The sequence below is a fragment of the Pediculus humanus genome, genomic scaffold (genome assembly GCF_000006295.1).
Source record: "Pediculus humanus corporis 1103172107587 genomic scaffold, whole genome shotgun sequence".
Lineage (NCBI taxonomy): Eukaryota > Metazoa > Arthropoda > Insecta > Psocodea > Pediculidae > Pediculus > Pediculus humanus.
The window spans coordinates 59,597-78,976 of record NW_002987201.1 but is presented as its reverse complement, the minus strand read 5'-3'; the positions used below and the strand labels follow the sequence as shown (position 1 = coordinate 78,976).

At 34.7% G+C, this 19,380-nt stretch overlaps 1 protein-coding gene across 1 annotated transcript in view; it reads left to right on the top strand.

The window, feature by feature from the left end:
* Positions 1–19,380, top strand: part of Phum_PHUM226120 (titin, putative) — a gene marked incomplete at both ends in the record, with an annotated part of 41,422 nt that overhangs the window by 12,435 nt on the left and 9,607 nt on the right. The window contains 30 exons of the mRNA XM_002425835.1: positions 131–316; positions 568–612; positions 1,216–1,360; positions 1,433–1,669; positions 1,750–1,886; positions 2,583–2,708; positions 2,800–2,944; positions 3,035–3,174; positions 3,260–4,232; positions 4,325–4,465; positions 4,538–4,708; positions 4,787–4,911; positions 4,994–5,171; positions 5,270–5,860; positions 6,032–12,247; positions 12,330–12,632; positions 12,718–13,031; positions 13,123–13,267; positions 13,386–13,508; positions 13,624–14,000; positions 14,067–14,271; positions 14,359–14,664; positions 14,737–15,321; positions 15,406–15,589; positions 15,667–17,861; positions 17,942–18,099; positions 18,174–18,411; positions 18,491–18,787; positions 18,866–19,060; positions 19,145–19,332. Coding sequence (XP_002425880.1) covers positions 131–316; positions 568–612; positions 1,216–1,360; positions 1,433–1,669; positions 1,750–1,886; positions 2,583–2,708; positions 2,800–2,944; positions 3,035–3,174; positions 3,260–4,232; positions 4,325–4,465; positions 4,538–4,708; positions 4,787–4,911; positions 4,994–5,171; positions 5,270–5,860; positions 6,032–12,247; positions 12,330–12,632; positions 12,718–13,031; positions 13,123–13,267; positions 13,386–13,508; positions 13,624–14,000; positions 14,067–14,271; positions 14,359–14,664; positions 14,737–15,321; positions 15,406–15,589; positions 15,667–17,861; positions 17,942–18,099; positions 18,174–18,411; positions 18,491–18,787; positions 18,866–19,060; positions 19,145–19,332 — 15,369 coding nt within the window. The remainder of the gene's footprint in view (positions 1–130; positions 317–567; positions 613–1,215; positions 1,361–1,432; positions 1,670–1,749; positions 1,887–2,582; positions 2,709–2,799; positions 2,945–3,034; positions 3,175–3,259; positions 4,233–4,324; positions 4,466–4,537; positions 4,709–4,786; positions 4,912–4,993; positions 5,172–5,269; positions 5,861–6,031; positions 12,248–12,329; positions 12,633–12,717; positions 13,032–13,122; positions 13,268–13,385; positions 13,509–13,623; positions 14,001–14,066; positions 14,272–14,358; positions 14,665–14,736; positions 15,322–15,405; positions 15,590–15,666; positions 17,862–17,941; positions 18,100–18,173; positions 18,412–18,490; positions 18,788–18,865; positions 19,061–19,144; positions 19,333–19,380) is intronic.

The window sequence follows — 19,380 nt, the reverse complement described above, 5'->3', positions numbered from 1 at the left end:
TTAAATATTTTTTTTTTTTTTTTGCTCTATTTTTACACAGCTCAATTGAATAATATTTTTAGATTTAAAAAAAAAAAAAAAAAAAAAAAACGTTTTAATTAATTGTTTTATGTAATAATAATTTTCGCAGGTTAAAGTTCCTGAAATTAAAGCTCCAGGAGGAGCGCCTAAAATTGAAGTCATTAGAGAGAGGAGTCCCGGTGCAGAAGCTAGAAAGAGTTCTTTGGCTCCAGCTTCTGGTAACACGAGTAGAAGAGGTTCACTCATACCTCCGGAAGAACAACCGAGACGTGCTAGTCTTATCATTTCAGATGAGGTAAAACTTTTTGTTTTTTTTTTTTTTTTTTTCTTAAATGAAAAATTTATAAAAAAAAAAAAAGGATTTGAAAAAAGGATTTGATTCCTCGATGAATTTACCACGCGAAAAATAAATCTCACGCACACGCACACACGCACACAAACAAACAAAAATTTTTTATCCGAAACGCAAAATACAAACAAACAAACAAACAAACAAATTTTTATGTGTATTTTTTTTTTGGTTGTTGACGAACTTTATAATTTTAGGACTCTCGTAAATTACGGCCCGGTGAAGTCTTGGATGATAAAAAGGTGAGATGAGAACTGGAACACAAATTGGATGTTGGCATTTTTTTTTTTTTTTTAAATTATCGTTAAAATAATTAATAAGATTAATTATAATTATCATCACTTCATTCGTATCATCATCAAATTTAATTATTCAATTTAATCGAATTCATTTATAAATAAGGCTTAACTTCGGAAATAATAATAATAATAATAATAATAATATTAAAAAATAACTTTTCTGAAGATTAGCCGTCACACAAAATGCACGTTTTATTTTTTTTTTATGCACTTGATTTAGTCACTTAAGCAGCAAATAATTTCACATTTATAATTTTTTTTTTTTTTTTTTTTACTACAAATCAGCACTACAAAAAAAAAAAAAAACAATCAATAAATGTTTTTTTTTAAAAACAATTTTTGCACTTTGTAAACACAATTTGTACAGCACGTTTTATTTATTTATTTATTTTTTTTTTCACCTACACATACTATTTTTAAAGCACACGCACATAAAACACATAACATTAAAAATAACAATTTATAATACAATTAAAAAATTTTATGAAAAAAATTAATTAATTAATAAAATTTAGATAATATAATTTGATGATATAAAAATTATAGCGAAGACGTCCGTCTGATGCACGTCGTCCAAGTGTTGCAGACATAGAAGAACTTATTAATAAATCATCGACTCCTTTGAAACCCATTGGAAATCCTGGACCTCCTGCAATTGTTGACTTTCAAGAAAGCTACAGCGCTATCGAGGGTTTGTTATTTTTTTTAAAGTAATTTTTATTTGATTTTCTTCTACTTCTTAAACGAAGTCGATTCATTTTAGATCAAACTGCTTATATTACAATATCCGTCGAGGGTAATCCGGCTCCGACATTTAGATTTTACAAAGGAATGACGGAAATTATCGATGGTGGTAGATATAAAATGGTTACCGATGGAGACACGAATTCAATCACTTTATGCATAAGAAAAATAAAACCCAACGACGAAGGAAAATATAGAGTTGTCGTGAGTAACGTTCACGGTGAAGATTCCGCCGAAATGATGCTTTACGTATCAGGTAATCATAATACCTATCGAGCCTATCGATAACGACCGTTTTTTTTAAAATCAAAAGTAATGCATTTATACTTTTTACAGATGCAAGCGGTATGGACTTTAGAGCTATGCTTAAGAAAAGAAAATATGCAAAATGGGGAAGAGATAAAGAAGATCCAGATTGGGGAGAATTAAAAGAAGTAGAAAAACCAACGCCACAACTCAAAAAGGTTGAAAAGGTAAGGGTTAAAAAAAAAAAAAAAATTTTTTTTATTTTAAATGTCTTAACATTTTCATACTGCAAGAATATCAATTAAATATTTAAGTTTAATTTACGTAATTATCAGGAACGTTGTATTCAACATGCCAAATGTATGGGTGAGTGGGAAAAATTATTTTCAATCGGTGTCGATAATATCAGACCAAAAAATACGTTAATTGAATGGCCTAAATTAAGATCGGTAAACGAGAGAATATTAAAAGAGGTTTGATTTAAAATTTCTAAAGCCCAATTTATCAAAAACAAAACAAACTCTTCTTCGTAGATTAAATAATACTTTATCACTTAATTAGTATTTAAAAAAATTTTTTTTTTCTCTATCGTTTAACCGAAGAATCTTCATTCACTTTCATATCACTAAATAAATTTAAAATATTATTGCACGTGCAAATTTTTTGTATACATTCTTGTACAACGGCAAACATCAAAAAAAAAAAAAAAAATTTAGTTAGAAATATGATTGTGTAGTTTTGAACTAAATTTATTCTATTTAAAAATAAATTTAAATTCTACGTAGAATTTATATAGTCTATTCCTTTTTTTGTTTTTAATCATGTAGATTTTCTTTTTTATTTTCAGAAAATTTTGAAAATTATATTTCCAATCAAGTTTACTTTACTGTACTTAATGAAATTATTTGATTTTTTTTTTTCAGAAAGCGGATTCATTCTTAAAACCATTGGTTGATCAAATTGCAAAAGAAGGTAAAGATAAAAAAGTCGTTTTTGAAGCCATCTTTTCAAGACCGAATTGTAAACCAAAATGGTTCTTCAGAAAAGATGTAAGTTTTTTTTTTTTTTAAATTTAAATTAATGATTTTTTATTTTCTTCGGAAATGACCGGAATTAAATATACGTATTGTATATTTTTAGGAATTGTTTCCTGGTTCAAAGTATAAAATGAAAGTTGAAAATGATGTTTATAACCTTATAATTTCTAATCCTAAAGTTGAAGACTCTGGTAAATATACCATTGAAATCGCTGGCATTTCGTGTACGGCTTTTCTCAACGTTGATGGTAAATTTTAATTTTTTTATATTTTTTTTTAAAACTATAATTTGACAACATTAAATCGTAAAAAATAATATTTTCAAATCTATTTCACAGAACCTCCTCCGTCATATACTTTTACAAAACCATTAAAAAAGAAATACGATGGTTATTTTGGACATGAATTATTATTAGAATGTACAGTATCTAACAGTATGGCCGTAGTTCATTGGTATCGAGGAAGTGAAAAACTTAAGGTTTCTTTTTTTTTTTTTCCTAATAATGCTTTTGTCATTTTAAATAAAAAGTAGTTATTGTATTTACTCTAATTAAATTTTCTAGGATGGTGGAGATTATGAAATTTCCAAAGAAATGTCTGGACTCTGCCGTTTAACAATTAAATCATGCAAAGAGACAGATATTTCAGATTTCACATGTAAATTAGACAAACAAGAAGATAAAACTTCTACAAAAGTTAGTTTGACTGAATATCCTTACAAATTTGTTAAAGTCCTTAAAAGTCAACAGCTTATTGAAAAAGATAATGTCACTCTCCTGTGCGAACTTAACGATGCTTCCGGAGAAGTCAAATGGTATAAAGGAGAAGAAGAAATTGTACCCGATAAAAGAATGGTCATTAGTGCCGACGGAAGAAAAAGAAAACTCGTTATTAAAGACTGCAAAATCACAGATGCTGGAATGTACAAATGCGTTTCTAATGCCGATAAAACAGAAGCCGAACTTGTTATTAATTATCTTAATAAGTTCAATAAAAAATTAAAAGATTCCGTCGGCATCGAAGATGAAAAACTTGTATTAGAAATTGAACTTCAAGATAAAACAGCTGAAGCTGAATGGTTCTTAAATGGTAAACCTATAACTCCAAGTGACAGGGTAGAAATTAAAAACTTGGGAGGTGGAAAACACCAATTAGTTTTCAATAAACTTGATATGAATGATGCTGGTGAAATTACTTGCAAGTCAGGTAATTTAGAATCTAGCTGTCAACTCAATGTGAAGAAAGCAGAATCAAAACCAATTATTACTGCACCCGATAAAATTAATGAACCTGCAACAAAACCTATTGTCTTCGAAATACCTTATAAAATTGACGGTACGCGAACTTCTCCAGTTGAAGCTAAAATCTTTAAAGATGGTAAAGCTTTGTTATCGAAAGATGTTGAAGTTGTTGTGGCGGAAGACAGAGTCACGTTTAAATTTAAAAAACCATCAAGAGCACAGTCTGGTGATTACGAATTCAAATTTAGCAATGCCAAAGGAGAAATCAGTCAAATCATTCCTATCAATATGCAAGGTAAATAGGTTTATCATAAAACAATATTACATAACTTTTATAAATTATTTACATAATATGTTTTATTAAAAAAATTTTTTTATATTTTCCAGATGTACCTTCTGCTCCAACTGATGTTGAAGTTACAGATGTTTATCAAAGTAGTTGTGTCATAAATTGGAAAAAAGGTCCAGATGATGGTGGTTCACCAATTCAACATTATGTAATAGAAAGAATGGATATGTCCGTGAAAGGTATGATTAATTATTTTTTAAATAAAAGTAACTGATTGGAGGTAAATAATAAATATTAAATAATTATCGCAGGCGGTTGGATAAATGTTGGAGAAGTTAAAGGTGACACATCACCTCTTACTTATAAATGCGAAGATTTAGTTCACAAAAAAGAATATAAATTTAGAGTTCGAGCCGTTAATAAAATTGGACCTTCGGAACCAGCGGCATTCCCTAAAGTCGTTTTGGCTAAAGATCCTTGGGGTAATTAATTTCCTTAAAAAAAATTTTTTAGTATTCTTTTCAAAAATTTTCATTTTTGGGATTTTTATTTTATTTAAGATGAGCCTTCGAAACCTAAAGATGTTGAAGTTGTCGATTGGGATAAAGATCACGCTGATCTTAAATGGGTAAAACCGGACAAAGACGGCGGAGCACCAATAACTGGTTACGTCATAGAATATAAGGTAATAAAGTAAAAATAAAAGCGGATAACATAAAATATAGGGTTATCTTTTATTTTTGTTTATTAATTTGATTTCATTTTAGGAAAAATTCGGTAAAGATTGGATTAAAGGAAAAGAAATTGTTGGTGATGTTACGGAAGCTACTATTGACGGATTAAAAGAAGGAACACAATACGAATTTCGTATTCGAGCTATCAATAAAGCTGGTCCTGGAGAACCTAGCGATGCAACTAAACCCATTATAGCAAAATGTAGATTTGGTAGGATCACATTTTTTAATTTATAGCAAACCCCCTTTAACTACTAATATTATATTCTTAACGAATGTGTTTAATTTTAATTTTTTTTTTTTTTCCAGTTAAACCTTACATAATTGGAAATGATTTAGTCAACATTATAATCAAAAAAGGTCAGATAATAAAATATGATATAAAATACGGAGGAGAACCTGAACCAGAAGTTTTGTGGGAATTAGATGGAAAAGAAGTTAAAGATGATGGAGATAGAATTACAATTGACAAATATGAAAAAAATACTGTTTTAACCATTCGTAGGTCAGTTAGATCTGACAGTGGAAATTACAAGCTTATTTTAACAAATTCATCTGGAAAATGTGAAAAAGTTGCTGAGGTTGTGGTTTTGGGAAAACCAAGTGCACCAACTGGACCCTTGGTTGCGGAAGAAGTTCGAGCAAATCACATGACAGTGTCTTGGAAAAAACCAGAAGATACTGGTGGTAGTGACATTACTGGATATGTTTTGGAAAAAATGGATCTTGACACTGGAAGATGGGTGCCAGCCGGTGAGGTCGGACCAAACGATACTTCCTTTAAGATTGAAGGATTAACCCCCAAGAAGAAATATAAAGTTCGAGTTAAAGCTGTTAATAAAGAGGGAGAATCAGAACCATTGGAAACAAGCGAGCCTATCGAAGCCAAAAATCCTTACGGTATTTACTTAATGCTTTAATAAATGTAAAATATCCATAATTATTTAATTTTTTTTTTTCTACTACTTTAAATAAGAATAATGCGCTAATGTGTAATTACTCTATTAACATTTATGTATAATATTTTTGTTTTTAAGTAGTTTTTTATCGAGTTCAAAATTTTATTTTCAGATGCACCCAACAAACCGGGTAAACCCGAAATTGCTGACTACGACAACCAAAGTGTTACTCTCAAATGGGCCAAACCCACAAGTGATGGTGGAAGACCCATTTTGCATTACATAATAGAAAAGAAAGATAAATTTTCACCGGATTGGTCTGAATGCGGTAAAACCGAGGGAGCCGATACAACTTTCAAGGTTAATGACCTAAAAGAAAAAAGTGTCTATCAATTTAGAGTTAGAGCCGTTAACAAAGCTGGTCCAGGTGAAGCTAGTGAACCTACTGACAATCATTTATGCAAACACAAAAACTTGAAACCCTCTATTGATCGAACCGGCATGAAGAACATTATTATTAAAGCTGGAAGAACACATAAATGGTCTGTGGATGTCACTGGTGAACCACCACCAGAGTTAATATGGACCTGGAAAGATAATATTGCTTTAAAAACTACCGAAAGAATAAAAATTGAAAACGTTGATTATCACACTGAATTTACAATTGTCAACGCAACAAGGCGAGACACGGGAAAATATAAATTAACGGCTCAAAACGCTTCTGGAAAAGATGAGGAGTACGTTGAATTAACGGTATTAGCCAAACCTGCCAGTCCTCAAGGACCTTTGGAGGTAAAAGATGTTACAAAAGAATCGTGCCGTTTGGAATGGAAGAAACCTGAAGACGATGGTGGGTCACCAATAAAGGAATACGAAATAGAAAAGAAAGATTTAGCAACAAATAAATGGGTTAGAGTTGCAAGAGTCCCTGGTGATAGGGAGGATGCTTTTATTTCCGGATTAGAACCTAATCATCAATATAAATTTAGAGTCACTGCAGTTAATGACGAAGGTGATTCTGAACCTTTAGAGACAGAAGTTGCAATCACAGCCAAAAACCCGTACGACGAACCAACTAAACCTGGAACTCCTGAAATTGTTGATTACGATAATGAAAGTGTTCAACTCAAATGGAAAAAACCCGATAGTGATGGAGGAGCTCCGATTGAAAAATATATTATTGAAAAGAAAGATAAATTTAAACCAGATTGGGAAAAAGCCGTTGAAGTTCCTGGAGATACTTTGGAAGCCAAAGTTGGGGACTTAAAAGAAAGAGGAGAATATCAATTTAGGGTTGTGGCGGTTAATAAAGCGGGTCCATCACCAGCTTCTGATCCTACCAAAATGCATACTGCCAGGCACCGCGCACTGAAACCCCGCATAGATCGCACAAATTTGAAAAATGTTGTAGTGAAAGCTGGAAAACCTGTAAAATTAGATGTTGACGTAAGAGGTGAACCTCCTCCAACCATTAAATGGATTTTCATGGAAAAAGAAATACAGTCTACTGGCAATGTAGAAATTATCAATGTCGATTACAACACAAAATTTTCTATAGTAGATTCTATTCGAAAACAATCTGGATTATACAAAATAGTTGCCGAAAATCAACATGGTAAAGATGAAGCAACAGTAGATATTACAATTTTAGCAGCTCCATCTAAACCTAAAGGTCCTCTAAAAGTATCCGATGTCACCAAAAACGGTGCCAAACTTAAATGGGACAAACCAGAAGATGACGGTGGAAAACCCATCACTGGCTATGTAGTAGAAAAGTTAGACAAAAATACAGGTCGATGGATGCCTGTTGGAAAAACATCTCCCGATGATTTAGAATTCGATGTCAAAGGTTTGGCTGAAGGTCATGAATATAATTTCCGAGTAAAGGCTGTAAATGATGAAGGTGAATCAGAGCCATTAGAAACAGAAAAATCTACAATAGCTAAAAACCCATACGACATTCCTGGTAAGCCAACGAACTTGGAAATTGTTGATTGGGATGAACACAAAGTTGATCTTAAGTGGGCTGCTCCTAAAAATGATGGAGGAGCTCCTATCACAGGATATGTAATTGAAAAGAAAGAAAAACTTCATAGCTCATGGGAAGAAGTTTTAACTACAAACACACCTGATTGTAAAGCCACGGTGCCTGATCTCAAAGAAGGAAATACTTACCAGTTTAGAGTAAGAGCAGTTAATAAAGCGGGACCTAGTGACCCTAGTGATTCAACTAAACCTCACTTAGCAAAAGCTAGATATGCTAAACCAGTCATTAATAGAGAAAAATTGCAAAAAGTTACGGTACGAGCTGGTCAGACTATTAGATTAGATGTTGATGTAAAAGGAGAACCTGCGCCAAAAACAGCATGGTTCTTTAAAGGAAAAGAATTAAAAACAGGACCCAACACAAAGGTTGAACATGAGCCGTACAATACCAAATTGCAAGTATCAGATTCATCTCGACAACATAGTGGTACTTATGTACTCAAAGCGGAAAATTCATCCGGAAAAGATGAGGCGGAAGTTGAAATATGTGTATTGGATAAACCCGGTAAACCTGAAGGTCCTCTTGAAGCAGTTGATGTTCATAAAGAGGGATGCAAATTAAAATGGCAGAAGCCAAAAGACGACGGTGGACTTCCTATTACTGGATATGTTGTAGAAAAAATGGATGCACAAACTGGAAGATGGGTACCTGCGGGTTACGCTGACGGGGATAAAACTGAGTTAAACATAACCGGATTAGAACCGAATCACAAATACAACTTTAGAGTTAAAGCTGTTAATGAAGAAGGAGAATCAGAGCCTTTGGAGACAGACACTTCAATCGTGGCTAAAAATCCATACGATGCACCTTCTGCCCCAGGAATGCCCGATATTGTCGATTGGAACGAAAATATGGTAAAACTGAAATGGGAACCACCAATACGAGATGGTGGCGCTCCTATTACTGGTTACATTGTCGAAATGAAAGATAAATTTGGAGTAACATTTGAAAAAGCAGTAGAGGTAGATGGGAATGTTTGTACCGCAACAGTTCCAAAACTTGAAGAAGGAAATCAGTATCAATTTAGGGTTAGAGCTGTAAACAAAGCTGGACCAGGTGACGCTAGCGAAGCAACCAACCCACATACTGCCAAACCCAGATTTTTGAAACCCCACATCGATCGTACTAATTTGCAAGGTATAACTATAAAAGCCAATCTTTCAATTCCATTGGATGTCAATATTAGTGGAGAACCTCCACCAACTGTCACATGGAAATTTAATGATAAAGAGTTAGTTTCCAATGATGAAATTAAAATCGATAATATCGATTACAATACTAAATTCTTTATAATGAAGGCAAAGAGAATACACAGTGGTAAATACACCATTCACGCGAAAAATAGTGTCGGTGAAGATACTGCCGAATTTGATATTACTGTATTAGGCAAACCTGGCAAGCCAAAAGGTCCGCTGGAAGCTTCAGACATTACAAAGCATGGTTGCAAATTGAAATGGGAAAAGCCAGAGGATGACGGAGGCACGCCTATTGAATACTACGAAATAGAAAAATTAGATCCTTTAACTGGTCACTGGATTCCTTGCGGTAAATCATCCGAACCTGAATTTAATGTAACTGGGTTGCAAGAAGGTAAACCGTACAAATTCCGAGTAAAAGCAGTTAACAAAGAGGGTGAATCAGAAGAATTAGAGCAACTTAAACCTTTTATTGCTAAAAATCCGTTTGACCCACCAGGAAAACCGAATCGTCCTGATTTGACTAATTGGGATAAAGATTTTGTAGATGTAGAATGGAAAGCTCCTAAAGATGACGGTGGTGCTCCCATTGAAAAATATATTATTCAAAAGCGAGACAAAAAATCTCGTAATTGGGAAGATTGCATGACAGTTCCAGGAGAAAAAACTTTTGCTAAAGTAACAGATGTTGAAGAAGGTCATGAATACGATTTCCGTATTATTGCAGTGAACAAAGCTGGACCGAGTGAACCAAGTGATCCTTCGAAAACTGTTGTTGCTAAACCTCGATTTTTGGCTCCTTACATTGATAGGAAAAACTTACAGAAAAAAACCCTTCGTTCCGGTCAATTACTTAAAGTTGAAGCCGATATTAAGGGTGAACCTCCTCCAGTTGTTACATGGAAGCTTAAAGATCAAACATTAAAAACCAAAGATCGTATTAGAATTGACAATGAAGATTATAAAACTAACTTTTCTATTTCAAAAGTTAGGAGAGCCGATGCTGGTGTGTACACAGTAATTGCAAAGAACGATTCTGGAGTTGATGAGGTTGATCTTGAACTAGAAGTTTTGTCTAAACCAAGCAAACCAAAAGGTCCGTTAGAAGTATCTGACGTTACTGCGAATGGTTGCAAACTTAAATGGGACAAACCAGAAGACGATGGAGGTGTGCCTATTGACCATTACGTCATTGAAAGAATGGATGTCGATACGGGTCGATGGGTACCTTGTGCAGAAACTAAAAAACCTGAGGCTGAAATAGGAGGTCTTAATGAAGGAAAAGATTATTTGTTTAGAGTTAAAGCTGTAAATGCCGAGGGAGATTCAGAACCACTTGAGACTGAAACCTCGGTCACAGCTAAAAATCCTTATAATGAACCTGATGCACCTGGTAAACCAGAAATTAAAGATTGGGGTAAATCATTTGCTGAATTAAAATGGTCACCGCCGGAAAATGATGGAGGTGCACCTATAACTTCGTACATTATAGAAAAAAAAGATCAATTCAGTTCAAAGTGGCAAAAAGGTGTAGAAATTATTGGAAACAAAACTACAGCAAAAGTGCCAGATCTTGTTGAAGGAATGCAATATCAGTTCCGAATAAAAGCAGTAAATGATGGTGGAGTGAGTAAACCGTCTGCTCCTAGTGATACTATGACGGCAAAAGACCGTTATGCAGCTCCGGTTATTGACAGGTCAACATTGAAAAATATCAAAATTAAAGCTGGTCAGCAAATTAAATTTGATGTAAAAATAAGTGGAGAACCTCCACCATCCAAATCTTGGTTTTTGAACAAAGCTCCCTTAAACTCTAAAAATGAGGTCTCTATTGAAAATGAAGATTATAAAACTAAACTCGTTATCTTTCCGGCGAGCAGAAGTCATCACGGTGTATTTTTAATAAAAGCTGAAAATAGTTCAGGTAAAGATGAAGTTTCCGTAGAAGTTACAGTTATAGACAAACCATCTAAACCAGAGGGTCCGCTAAAAATTAGCGATGTTCACAAAGAGGGTTGTAATCTGAAATGGAATCCTCCCGCTGACGATGGAGGAGTTCCAGTGGAATATTACACTGTTGAAAAAATGGACAAAGAAACAGGCAGATGGGTTCCTGTCGGCCGAACGAAAGAACCGAAAATGGAAGTATCTAATTTAATGCCTGGACAAGATTATAAATTTAGAGTTTGCGCCGTTAATGCCGAAGGCGAATCTGAACCATTAGAGGCTGAAGATTACGTTACAGCCAAAAATCCATTTGATGAACCGGGTGCACCAACTACTCCTGAAATAACCGATTGGGACAAAGATTTTGTCGATCTTAAATGGCAACCTCCAGTCAATGATGGAGGCTCTCCTATCACGGGCTATGTAATTGAGAAAAAAGAAGTTGGATCACCCAAATGGACTAAAGCCGCTGAGGTTAAGGAACCTGACACTAAAGTAAGAGTAGAAGATTTAGAAGAAGGCGTACCTTATCAATTTAGAGTACGAGCCGTAAATGCCGCTGGTCCGGGTGAACCCAGTGGAGAAAGTAAACATGTTACATGCAAACCTCGAAGATTGCCTCCTAAAATCGATCGCAGACATTTGCGAAATATTACTATACATGAAGGAGAACCTATATTTTTTGATGTTAAAATTACCGGTGAACCCGCTCCTGATGTTATGTGGACCCTGAATGGTAAAACTATTTCAGAAACGGGACACGTAAGAATCGAAAATGTGCCAAATAACAGTAAATTTTTCAATGATAGAACTGAAAGAAAAGATACTGGAGTTTATAAAATTACCGCTACAAACAAATATGGTTCTGATACAGCTGAAGTTGAGGTAACAGTTACTTCAAAACCAGGAAAACCTGAAGGCCCATTAGAAGTTAGTGACATAACCAAAGATAAATGCCAGTTAAAATGGAAGAAACCCAAAGATGATGGTGGAGCTCCAATTGAAGGATATGTAGTCGAAAAATTCGATACGGATAGTGGTATGTGGCTACCTGTGGGAAAATGTAAAGAACCGGAAATGGAAGTTACTGGTTTGACACCTGGACACGAATACAAGTTTAGAGTAAAAGCTTGTAATAAAGAAGGAGACTCTGAACCATTAGAGACTTTGGGATCTATTATTGCTAAAGATCCTTTCAGTAAGTTTTCTATTTTTCCGATTTTAAATATTCAATGGATAAAACTAAAAAGTTGTTTCACTAAACGAAAAAATTTTTGCAGGTGTTCCAAGTCAGCCCGGAGCTCCAGAACCAGTAGATTGGAATGCTAATCAAGTGGAATTAAAATGGAATGAACCCATTTCTGATGGAGGTTCCCCAATAACCGGTTACCTTATTGAAAAGAAAGACAAATATAGTACAATGTGGGAAAAAGCTTTGGAAACCAGCACACCCACACCTCAAGCTGTTGTTCACGGGTTAATTGAAGGAAACGAATACCAATTCCGTGTAACAGCTCTTAATAAAGCGGGTCAAAGTGAACCTTCTGAAGCTAGCAAAAATTTCGTAGCCAAACCAAGATTTTGTAAGAAATTTTTCTCGAAAGTCCGAAAAAATTATTATTACTTATAGTGTATTCAAAAATTTTAATTTTAATAATTTTGTTCCAGTGGCTCCTAAGATTGATCGCAGAAACTTGAAGGACGTTACTTTAACAAGTCATTCAATGTTAAAATACGATGTTAACGTTAGTGGAGAACCTCCACCAACAATAGAATGGCGTTTCGCTGGATCCACCTTGAAAAATAGTAGAACTGTTACTATTGATAACGTGGATTATAACACCAAACTAGTTATAAAACCAGTAAAGAGAGAAGATTCTGGAGAATACACAATTATAGCTACTAATTCTTCCGGAAAAGATCAAGTTACAGTCAATGTGATTGTAACCGATAAACCTTCACCGCCGGAAGGTCCTTTGCAGGTAATTTATTATTGTACCTTTTTTTATATACTTACAAAAAAGAATTAGGTACAAAATATTAATTTAATTCTTAAAAATAAATATACTTTAGGTTTCCGACGTTCATAAGGAAGGCTGCAAATTAAAATGGAAGAGGCCTAAAGATGATGGTGGTGTTCCGATTGATTACTATCAAGTTGAAAAATTAGATCCTGAAACAGGAATATGGGTTCCGTGTGGAAGATCCACAGAACCAAGTGAGTATTTTTTTTTGACCGGTTGAATACTTACCTTAGGTTGATACTTACCTTGTGCAAATACTTGTAGTTTATTTGTTCATTCAATAATTTAATCTATTTAAATTTTAAATTACAGACTTGGAAGTTACAAATCTTACACCAGGCAAAGAATACAAATTCCGTGTAGCCGCCGTCAATTCTGAAGGTGAATCTGAACCTTTGGTAGCTGACCAAACAATTGTAGCCAAAAATCCATACGGTACGCAATCATTTTTTAAAATATTTATTTTCATTTTTGAGGGAATTCAAAATGTAAAAATTTTTGACTTTATTTCATTATTGAAATATATATTTTTTATTTTATTTTCTTGCAGACGAACCAGGAAAACCCAAAAATTTGGAAGCAACTGATTGGGATGCTGATCATGTTGATCTTAAATGGACTCCCCCTGATTCAGACGGCGGATCTCCGATTACAGGTTATATAGTAGAGAAAAAGGATAAATACGGACAATGGGAAAAAGCGTTAGAAGTTCCTGCTGATGCTACCTCAGCAACGGTACCAGATTTAATGGAAGGCCAAACTTATGAGTTCAGAGTTAAAGCTGTTAATAAAGCTGGTCCCGGTGAACCAAGTGAAGCTACTGTTCCGATAGTGGCCAAAGCTCGAAATCAAGCTCCTAGAATTGATCGAACTAACTTGATTCCCATTAAAATTAAAGCTGGTCAAAACTTTTCGTTTGATGTCAAGGTAGAGTGTTTGCGATGTTGCAATTTAAAAATTTGTGAATTTATATTCATAAAAGGAAATTAATAGGTTACAGGAGAACCGATGCCCAAAACTAAATGGACCTTTCAAAATAGAGAAGTTAAAACTTCTGAAAACACTAAAGTTACTCATGGAGAATATTGCACTAAAATTATTGTTCGTATGGCTACCCGTGCACAATCTGGTACATACACAATATCAGCTGAAAATATAAATGGCAGTGATACGGCTAAAGTAGAAGTAACAGTTATAGGTATAATTTTTGATTGTTATTATAAAATAAGTAGTTTATTACGCGACAAGAATAATTTAAATAAAATATTTTTTATACTTTGCGTAGATAAACCACAGGCACCTGAAGGGCCCCTTAAAATTTCCGATGTTAATTCAGAGGGCGCTAAACTTAGCTGGAAACCTCCAGCAGATGACGGAGGACAACCCGTTGAAAAATATGTTGTTGAAAAACAAGACGAAGCTACTGGTAGATGGGTTCCTGCCGGTGAAACAATAGGACCTGAAACCAATCTTGAAGTTAAAGGCCTCACACCGAATCATAAATATAAATTCAGAGTACGTGCTGTTAACAAACAAGGAAAATCTGAACCTCTTAATGCTGATAAAGCTATTGAAGCCAAAAATCCTTTTGGTAAGTTTTTTACAACTTTGTTTTCTATTTTTCATTATTACATTTTTTTAATTAAAATTTTTTTTTACGCAGATGAACCTGATAAACCTGGACAGCCGGAAATTAAAGATTATGATAAAGACTTTGTAGAATTGGAATGGGCTAAGCCAGAAAGCGATGGTGGCACCCCAATAACTGGATACATAATAGAAAAGAAAAGTAAATCCAGTCCTACCTGGGAAAAATGCGCCGAGGTTAAGGGAGACGTTAATAACGCAAAAGTGGATGATCTTGTAGAAGGGGTGCCTTATGAATTTAGAGTTATTGCTGTTAATAAAGGTGGACAATCCGAGCCTAGTCTTCCTTCTGCCACACACGTGGCTAGAGCTAAAAACCAGGCACCGTCTATTGATCGTAAAGCAATGATTGATATAAAGGTGAAAGCTGGACTAAACTTTGAACTTGATGTACCTGTATCTGGAGAACCACCTCCAAGCAAAGAATGGATTTTCAAAGATAACATGCTAATGAATACCGACCGCGTCAGAATAACTAATGAAGATTATAACACAAAACTTAAAGTAACAAATGCAAAGAGAGCTGACAGTGGCGTTTACACTTTGAATGCTAAAAATATCAATGGCAAAGATTCAGCAACTGTCAATGTCACCGTTTTAGGTACGAAAAGAAATATTAATTCATAAAATATTTTTATATTTTAAAACGTTAAATTTCATATTTTTTAATAATTATTTATTATAGATGCACCCTCAAGCCCAGAAGGACCACTTAAACCAGAAAATGTTACAAAGAATTCAGTTACATTATCTTGGAAGCCTCCAAAAGATAATGGAGGTGCTGAAATTAGTCATTATGTTGTAGAAAAAATGGATACAGAAAACATGCGTTGGGTACCAGTTGGAGAACCCTCAACAACATCCGCAAAGTAAAAATTAACACAATTTTTTTTTTTTGAAATCATTCCTTTAAATTTGTTCTAAATTTTTTTTTCTTTGTGTGTAGGGTTGATTATTTGATTGAAGGTCACGATTACAAATTCCGAGTAAAAGCGGTTAACAAATACGGAGAATCTCAACCGCTTGTTAGTTCTGAACCAATTACCGCAAAAGATCCATTTGCTAAGCCTGATAAACCAGGTACTCCACAGGTAGTAGATTGGGACAAGGATCACGTAGATTTGGAATGGACACCTCCCAAAAAAGATGGAGGTTCGCCTGTTAAATCTTATGTTATCGAAAAAAGAAATAAATATGGTCCGTGGGAAAAATGTGGTGAAGTGCCAGGAAATCAAACTAAAGCAACTGTTCCTGATCTCGTTGAGGGTGAGGAATACGAATTCCGCGTTGTAGCTGTAAACAAAGGTGGGGCAGGAGAGCCTAGCGACCCATCTCAAGCTGTTGTTGCCAAAGCTAGATATCAAGCTCCAGTCATTGATACTAAATTTATGCAAGATTTAGTTGTAAAAGTTGGACAAAAAATTAGTTACTCTATTCCAATCGAAGCGTCTCCTAAACCCAAAGCTGTTTGGAGTGTCGATGGCAAAACTGTACAACCAAGTTCAAGAGTTGACATGATGGTGACCAATACAAGCGTGAATTTTGAAATTACACATTCACTCAGAACCGATTCTGGAAGATACACATTAACACTTTCTAATGATTTAGGCACAACTTCTTGTTCAGCTAATGTTACAGTTTTGGACCGACCTTCACCTCCCCAAGGTCCTTTAGTTGTCGGAGAGGTTACCAAACAAAGTTGTCACTTAAGTTGGAAAGCACCCAAAGATGATGGTGGAAGCCCTATTCTTCATTATATTATTGAAAAAATGGATGTTACACGTGGTACATGGTCCGATGCTGGTATGTCTACCACGCTAAGTCACGAAGTTGTAAGATTAATTCACAAAAAAGAATATCTATTTAGAGTAAAGGCTGTCAATACTATTGGTGAATCTGACCCATTAGAATTACCAAATGGTGTTGTAATTAAAAATAAATTCGATGAGCCTAGTGCTCCTGGCAAACCACAAGTTGTGGATTGGGACGAAAATCATGTCGATTTAGAATGGGCCAAGCCTCAATCAGATGGTGGTAAACCCATTTCTGAATACATTGTTCAGAAAAAAGAGAAAGGCAGTCCTTATTGGAGTAATGCTTGCCACGTTCCCGCAAACAAGACCAAATGCTCTGTTCCAGATCTTATTGAAGGTCAAGATTACGAATTTAGAATAATAGCTGTAAATGATGCCGGGCAAAGTGAACCGAGCGAACCATCTGATGTTGTGACAACAAAACCTAGACATTTACCACCGAAGATAAAATCTCCGATGAATGAGATTAGAGTGAAAGCGGGTGGTATAATTCGTACTGATATTAACTTTATTGGAGAGCCTATTCCTGAGGTTACTTGGTTGGTAGGAACCTCTCCAGTTGAAACAGATTCTAGAGTAACTATAACTTCTATTGGCTACCATACAATATTGCATATAGTAAATGCCAGGCGCTCTGACTCTGGAGCATATAGATTACAACTTAAAAACGATTGGGGTACGGATGAAGGTACTCTTTTAATAACCGTTTTAGATCGACCAGGACCTCCTGAAGAACCTTTGGAATATGAAGAAGTTACAGCTCAAAGCGTTACATTATCATGGCAACCGCCTAAAGATAATGGAGGAAGCGAAATAACGGCTTACGTAATAGAGAAAAAAGATTTAACTCACGGTGGAGGTTGGGTACCAGCTTTGCAATACGTTAATGCTAAGTATAATCATGCTACCGTTCCACGATTGATGGAAGGCACTAAATACGAATTTAGAGTTATGGCTGAAAACTTACAAGGCCGATCAGATCCTTTGAAAACATCTAAACCTGTAGTCGCCAAAGCCCAATTCGATATTCCTGGTAAACCAGGAAAACCTGAATTAGTAGATAGCGATAAAGATCACATTACGATTAAATGGTCGCCTCCTATTAGTAATGGAGGTTCACCTATCATTGGATATGAAGTTGAACGTCGAGAAAAAATGAGTGGAAGGTGGGTAAAACTTACCCCAGAGCCCAAACCTGGTACGGAATTTACAGACGACAGAGTGCAAGAAGGTAGACAATACGAATATAGAGTGGTAGCAGTTAATGCTGCTGGTCATGGAAAGCCAAGTGAAACTTCTAATGTATTTATTGCAAAACCAATGAAAGGTAAATTTTTTTTTTTTTTTTTTTGTAATTAAATTTTTTTATTTTAAATTTATTGCAAACTTTTAAATTTTGCTTTGCAGAAGTACCTAAACTTCATTTAGATGGATTACTCGGCAGAAAGATAAGAGTAAGAGCAGGGGAACCAATTAATATTGTCATTCCTCTAAGCGGAGCTCCAAAACCTAAAGTCGAATGGATGAAAGGAAAATCACCCGTAACCGAATCGTACAGAGTTTCAGTACGTATTTCATGTAAAGACGTTAACATTTTTAAAACAATGAATAATCTTCATTGGGTAATTAATTTTTTTAGTTGAGTACAACAAGTGATGAAACCAAATTCCGAATCGAAAATTCAAATAGAGATGATGCTGGATTTTACACAGTAAAAGCAACTAATGAATTCGGTAAAGATTCAGCTGACATAGAAGTCATTGTAGTTGATCGTCCTGGAGCCCCAACAGGACCATTAAACTACAAACTCATTTCCCAAGATACAATTGGATTGGAATGGCAACCACCAAAAGACAACGGAGGTGCCGATGTTACAGGTAAAATCAACTACTATTACAATGTGTTTCGTTTTCTACGAAAAAAAAAAATTTTAAATACGAACGCAAATATTTTTAGGTTATGTCGTTGAAATGACCGAATTCGGTTCCGAGGCGTGGCGACCTGTTCCTGGTTTTTGTAACAAATGTACCTTTACTGCTAAAAATTTACCTGAAGGAAAACGATTAGTTTTTCGTGTAAAAGCAGAAAACCTTTATGGTTTATCTGAACCACTAGTCGGAACTCCAGTGGTCGCAAAGAGTCCATTTGATCCACCTGATTCACCGAGCCAACCGGAAATTTTAGGTTACACGCCCAACACATGCAATATATCTTGGAAACCTCCTCTTAATACCGGAGGAAAACCAATCACTGGTAAATTTTTAATATTTACCTTTTAAATTTAATATTAAAATTTATTTTATCTCATAAATTAATTTCAACCGTTTTCAGGATATTACGTTGAGAAAAGAGAAAAAGGTGGTGATTGGGTAAAAGTTAACAATTATCCCACATCAAACACGACTTACACTGTCCCAGATTTACACGAGGGATCGAGATATGAATTCAGAGTAATTGCCGTAAATGAAGCCGGTCCTGGTAAACCTAGCAAGCCATCTGAAGCGATTGTAGCCTCAGCCCAAAAGAGTAAATTTGTTTTCATTGATTTTTAATTAAATTTTTTAACGTTTCTAAAAAATTAAAAAATTTCTTTTTTAACCGTTTTTACAGGACGACCAGATGCTCCAGACCCACCTAAACCGGATAGAATTACTAAAGACAGCGTAACTTTATCTTGGAATGTTCCGCGCAACGATGGCGGTAGTAAAATTAAAGGATACATTGTACAGAAAAAACCGGCTAAAGGAAAAGATTGGGAAGATGTTAATACATCTCCCGTTAATGCTTTCGTTTACACTGTAAGATCTTTAATAAAATCTTTTTTTTTTTTTGAAATACGACTAGAA